Source organism: Macrobrachium nipponense, chromosome 14 (assembly GCF_015104395.2).
Source record: "Macrobrachium nipponense isolate FS-2020 chromosome 14, ASM1510439v2, whole genome shotgun sequence".
Lineage (NCBI taxonomy): Eukaryota > Metazoa > Arthropoda > Malacostraca > Decapoda > Palaemonidae > Macrobrachium > Macrobrachium nipponense.
In genome coordinates this window covers 75,847,195-75,853,690 of record NC_087207.1, presented here as the reverse complement: position 1 = coordinate 75,853,690, position 6,496 = coordinate 75,847,195, and the positions used below count along the sequence as shown (strand labels likewise).

General features: G+C 35.7%; 1 protein-coding gene across 1 annotated transcript; it reads left to right on the top strand.

Moving 5' to 3' along the window:
• The first annotated feature begins 4,971 nt into the window (after positions 1 to 4,971).
• Positions 4,972 to 5,784, top strand: LOC135226275 (uncharacterized). The gene has a single exon (XM_064265715.1). It carries the CDS (start codon positions 4,972 to 4,974, stop codon positions 5,782 to 5,784), a length of 813 nt encoding a protein of 270 aa, XP_064121785.1.
• Positions 5,785 to 6,496: the final 712 nt, after the last annotated feature.

Below are 6,496 nucleotides of genomic sequence, written 5' to 3'. Positions count from 1 at the left end.
CGTGATACATGGAATAAACTGCCACGAAAGTTGTAAACAGCAAGAGTGTGGATGAGTTTAGAAGAAAGCTAGATAAAATCATTAGGAGACTGAATGAACAGTAAAACCTGCTCCTAGAGACAAGTGATCATACAATGTCTCCTTGGATGGCATAACAAGTCTAAGACATCCTAATCCTTGTAACTCCTTGTAACCTCTACACATGATGCTAGAAACTACAAGATTTTTAACCCTAGTTGTAAACTGCGAACAATTTCTAAAATTCATTCTACTAACATTACAAGAGACAAAAATCATTACTAACAAAATGTCCCGATGACATCAAACGTAAATGAAGTGAAGAGGACAGGAGGCTTCTCTTTACCAGAGCTATTCTTTGGTGAACAAAGTCTTGACACTTGCATTGACGTCAGTCCAACTAGAGGAAGGGTACAACATGCACAGATCCACACCTCTTTCTGACATGTACTGGTTCCCTGTCACTCCAAGCCACGAGGGAGCGAGACAGTAAGTGTCAAAGACAAGGCAATATAAAGAGAGGACTTTGACCCTTCCTCCATTACGGGAAACAACCTGAAATTACCTAACCTCTCCGGATATTTGGCAAAAAAATAAAACTCTAATAATAATAAAAATAATAATAATAAAAGGACTCCTATAAAATCTAATAGCCTGAATCAATGGAAAGCTCATTTGGAGTAACAGATCAAAGAAAGAAACAGCAGGGGACCTAACCAGTTACTAAATTGGACTGCAGACAAGACGTGCATTCCTTAACCTTAAGTCTTACTAGTATTATCCTCCATAGTTGTTTCAACAACCTAACAAGCTCTCTTTGTTAATGATCAATTGCTGCAATTTGTTCTATTACAATCATATAGTTACCCAAACATAACTTTTCGCTCATCAAAACATTTACGCACTGAGAGTAATAGAATCGTACTGAATGAATACTTAAAAACACAAGAGAGCAAACCAACAGAAAAGCTGAGTGCATCTGCCGAACTCCTAACGAAGCCAGCAACAAGTAGACTGCCAGCTAAGTGTATGTACCTTTTAGTTCCTTGGTAGGGGATGGGGGAAGTAGATGGATAGAAAAAGGATATTCATAGTAAAACTGACTTTTTTTTGTTTCAATGTCAAACTTCCGCTGGAGCAGAAGTAATAAAGAGGCAAGGTTAATTTAAAAAATACATCCTTAATACCTTGTGATAATATCAATCCTTTTCAGTACTAATGTATGAGAGACAAACATGACTGAACACCTGGTTTAAAGATTTTGAAAATGTAAATGTTAACATATAGCAACAAAATAACAGCCTAATCGGAAGGCAACAAAATTTTTAGTGTGAATCTTAGTATAAAAAAAGGACTGAAAACATTTACATGGTGTATCTTTTTAATTATGCAAAACTAAAAAGCGTGGGGTGAAGTTACAATAAGACTCGGGATTATTCTCGTCCTTCAGTATTCAAGTAAGAATATGCTGAGTCTATAACATGTCAACTGGCTTATGAGTGCACAGTTTCAACCACAAACACTATCAACAGGGAAAAACCCTTTCAGCAGCACATTCCTAAACTATCATGACCTCATGACTATGTTATCTAGCTGTTTTAGATACTGACTTCAATAAAATGGTATCCAAGAGGAGGCTGTCCTGGAGTCTTGAAGTTTCTAGCAACCGCACAATTATAAAGAAAACTGTTACACTAATCTTAATCAAGAAACAACAATACCATACCTGTGGTTGGAGTTATTCTGTGATTGAGATTATTCTTCATCAAGCTGGCTTTTTGCTAGCACAAGCTCTTGCTCATGACGGAGTACCTCTTAATCCTCTTGGAAGCAGGTTTTGTGCTCTTGCTCATGACAGAGTACCTCTTAACCCTCTTGGAAGCAGGTCAGTGGGTAATGATAACTGTCAGCACCTTGGCCATGTAGGGGACAAGCCTTAACTTCGAGTTGTCTTCAGTACAGCATAATACCTGTTAAAAGAATTAAAATTTTAGATTCAATTCAGCAACAATGTTGGTTCACAAAAGCAATCTCCCTTTGTTATGAATTTCAAATATGATAATATCTCGTAAGTGGAGGATAGGCTTACTCTGCATAAAAATCTCAATACTATTGCACTAGCCACACACTAATCAAATACTTTGGTGGTCTGGCTTGCTCACATGTAACAAAAAGCCTGTGGTATACTGTTATACCCTGTTTATGAAACGGTCAAGATTTCCCACAGTAATCAGCAATTAACACGTTTGTAGACCAAGCTAAACTTTCATTACATTTATCATTCAAGTTTAAAAATGTAATTCAAAGTGCATCTCATCAAAAATGATTCACAAGATAATGGTTTCATCAAGATCATCTTGCCAGCCTTTGAAAGGCTAAATGTTTAATACCCACAAAAATACAGAACAGATCTAAAACCATTACCATTATTCTAAGCTTTGTTGTTTTCAACTTTAATTTTGGCAATCCACTTAACAAAATTTATCTTCTACTTCATCATACTTAAACTTATTTTAAGAGTGACATCAAGTCGCACAGAACTTTACAATACAACTGTCCATAAACCTGAAAACTAAAACTGACTGCAATTCTCTTAACATAATGCTACAGAACCAACTCATAAATAAACAGTCGGAACTCCAGTAAAATAAAAACACTATTCATTAGCAGATTTTATACAGATTTCTCACCCCATCCTCCCCTTCAAGGTGGATGAAACTTTGCTGAATAAGTCCAAGCTTCAACTATCAGTCTATAGGTGTTGACTTTTGATTCACACCGAACTTTTGAGAAACATCTAATGAAAGTTTCTGGAAATGCAGCACGATAGTTAGGTATTATTCCTAATGCCTTATGCATTTATAAAAGTGATAAAATCAATGCAACCAATTTTAGGTCATTTATATTCATTCCTTCACTAAAATACTGTCCTCTAGTGTGGTTATCTGCTTCTGCCAGAGATAAATTTTATCTCGTTTAGATCCAGCGGTTTGTGGTGGTAGGTTTCTGCTTCCTAATACAGGTAGCAGTTATGACTTAGACCATCGATGGACGATCTCGTTTGTCACTTTTCATAAGTTGTATTTCAACAGCTCTTCCCCACCCACAATTGATCCCTGATCCCCTTTATCTGCGGAGAGCAACCAGACTGGCTTTATTCCTCAGACCGTTGGACTGTGGAACAGTCTCTTGAGGATGTCATGCAATTGGAACTTCGAAAGTTCAAGCAAAAATGCAATGCATTACTATCTTAAATACTCTTAATGAACAATTTATTCTTTGGAAGCTTGAATTTCAATTCAATGGCCCCTGTGGGCCTGTTCCATATGAATAAGTTTCATCTCCTGAATAATAATAACTCTTACGATTCGAAGCAATCTTTTAACTGCACTTGTCACGAAGACATTACGAAAGCCTTAAACATATCAAAATACAAACTAACTCTCCCCACTGAAATATGTTAAGTCATTAATCTCATCAATTACAAATTACCATTTAAAAGAATTTAAGCTCATATGGAAAATATATGATGACTGGACTATTTTTTTGATAGTAGTAGTAGTCAAGCTTCAAAAAATATATTGGAGTTAAAGAATAGACATTTACACTACAAATACACACATACCTTGTGTGCATAAGGAAGCAAATCATGGGCCCAACCTTGGTAGGGGCAATGAAATTCTTCAGAGCTAGAAGTTTGATTATTTCTTATAAGTCGGCTTCTTCCATATATACTGTATAGTACGGTAGATGAAAATACTGTAGTGCTCTGAAAACAAAAAGAAAACTGAATTACTTTTAACAATACAAATACACTTTACAACCTTTAAAAAAATCTTGTTACTACTAATCTTACTAAACAATCTGTATATACAGCAAACAAGAGCGCCAAAATGAAATTAATAGCAAGTAAGAGATAAAGAGTAAGTACAGTATACTATGAAGACTAAAATCTGCAAGGAAAATAGCAACCTGAATGACAGTGAATTTCTGATTAGAATAGGGACAATCACTTACAAACTTTAAGAATCTTGAACAAAACACACAATTCAACACTAACCTTACTATACCCTATCGGCTCCTTCATGGCGATTTGGGTGTGGTCTCCTCCATTGCCGGCGCTGCCACATCAAATATTCCAACTCAACGTTTTATGGAATATGAAGGCAGCATAAGTTGTACAACACAAATATAATTGGTTGTTGACTAATTTTGGCAATTATTAAAAGCCCTCGTAATTTTCTAGCATTTTACAACAATAAAACAACAAGTTTATTCTTAAACGTGGCAAAAAAATTTTCCAGCGCTGCCAGTTCTTCTCTCAGGTGTTAAGCTGACCTCAGGGCATAAAGATGTCAAACAGCCCGCGACCTCACAAAGGAAGCTCATCAAAACACTCACTGTCACTGACTCATTAAGGAGTCGGTCGCCTTACAAACAACATGGAAGGAAGTCTTAGTTCTCGCATTAATCTTCATCCACAGGCTCGAGAAATCGTTCATAGGATCGTTAAGTACTTTACCAAAGAACAGGCAAATCATGGACCCTTGGTCAATAAAAACACTGCAACGCGCCTCAGAAGCAACAATGATCCCTAAGAGAACAATCAGCAGGATTTGCAAAGAAGGCAAAGATACGGAAGAGAGATGCGGCACAGCAGTTTTCCTGGAATGGGAGAAGCATCAACCGAGAACCGTGACAGATTTCGATGATTTTGACGAGCGTTTTGCGTAGAACTACATGTATTGGACTTTTATGTAAGGAAGGAAGTACCAACGCTTGATTTAATCAAAGAGGTGTTAAAAGAAAATATTGGTTTTAAAGGTTCCAGGGACTCTGTGCACAAAGTTCTTCGTGAAATTAGTTTCCGATATATGTAGTAATGTGAATGTGAGAAAATTTCTGCTAGAGAGAAATGATGTAGCATCGGCCAGAACTAAGTTTTTAAGAGAAATGAAGGCATTAAAGAGAAGTGGTTATGATTCCTTCGCATACCTGGATGAGACTTTGATCAACCAAAACCACACAGTAGGGAAATGTTGGATTGACACCAACTCAGAGAAAGCCACCGGGATTAAGCCCCCTACTGGGAAAGGTAGTCGATTAATCGTCCTTCATGCTGGAACCAAAAACGGGTTTGTTCCGAATTGCGAACTTGTTTTCCAAGCTAAAAACGATGGCGATTACCACAAACAAAGGAATCATACAGTATTCAAGGATTGGCTCATTTCGCAGTTAATTCCAAATATACCGGCATCCTCGATCATAGTAATGGACAATGCCTCCTATCACTCTTTTCAAATTGACAAGCCACCTACTGCATCCGATAGAAAGGCAGTTATCAAAGACTGGCTTATCGCGAAAGGAGAAACCCCCGGAGACGATCTCTTGAAGAATGATCTGCTTGCAATGGTAAAGCAACATACATCAAGATGGCCACGCAAGTATGAAATTGACAATATTGCGAGTGAACATGGTCACAAAGTGGTAAGACTTCCTCCATACCATTGTCAATATAACCCAATAGAATTAATATGGAGCCAGGTCAAACAGTATGTCGCAAAGAAGAATAATTTTAAAATGTCTGACCTCAAACCACTTGTAAGTGAAGCGTTAAATCAAGTAACAGCAAAAAACTGGAAAAATGCAGTTAATCATGCAGAGACTCTTCAACAGGAAGATACGCCACAGGATTTAGCCATTGATAATTTTGTTGATTCCTTTATTATAAATCTAGAATCATCTGATGAAGAGGAATTAGGCTAAAATGCATGAGTGTATTTCAATTAAATCATCAATTCTTTTCCTTCATTTGTAATGTAAATATTCATTAATTCTTTTCATTCATTCTAAATGTAAATGTTTATTCAGCTCCCAAAATTAATTCACTTATATAAATGAATTGTTAAAAGTTTTATATAAATAACACGAGCAGTAATAAATCTATATATAGTCCTGGCATTCTTGTGTATAATTATATACCAATATGACATGCATGACCCAAATAATCACATATTTGTTTTGATAAACCCTTATGAAGACTATAAAACATAGATATTTTCCATCGGGTATGGCATTTACGCAAAGGTATCTTGGTCATTAACGATAAAAACTGATACAAAAACAAAGAAAAAAAAGTGAAAAATTCCGAGTAAATGACAAAGCTGGAACTAAGTCTGTAAAGAAAAGAAGATATAAGAATAGAAAAATGTTATGAATACTTACTGGAAAGAAACGGAGGACCATATTATGAATGGATAATAAATTAAACAGCTTCCGATAATCTTATTTGCGTAACCTATCATACATTTATGCTGTGTTCTCTTATCTGTCTACTCTACATACACAATCCTTTTCAAATGTCAAATACTCATATACATATACATATACATACATACATATATATATATAATATATATATATATATATATATATATATATATATGCAGTAAATTGACACAAAAACTAGTAAATTAAT

Coding starts and splice junctions, on each gene's coding strand:
- LOC135226275 (XM_064265715.1), top strand. CDS start 4,972: ATGAAGGCATTAAAGAGAAGTGGTTATGATTCCTTCGCATACCTGGAT.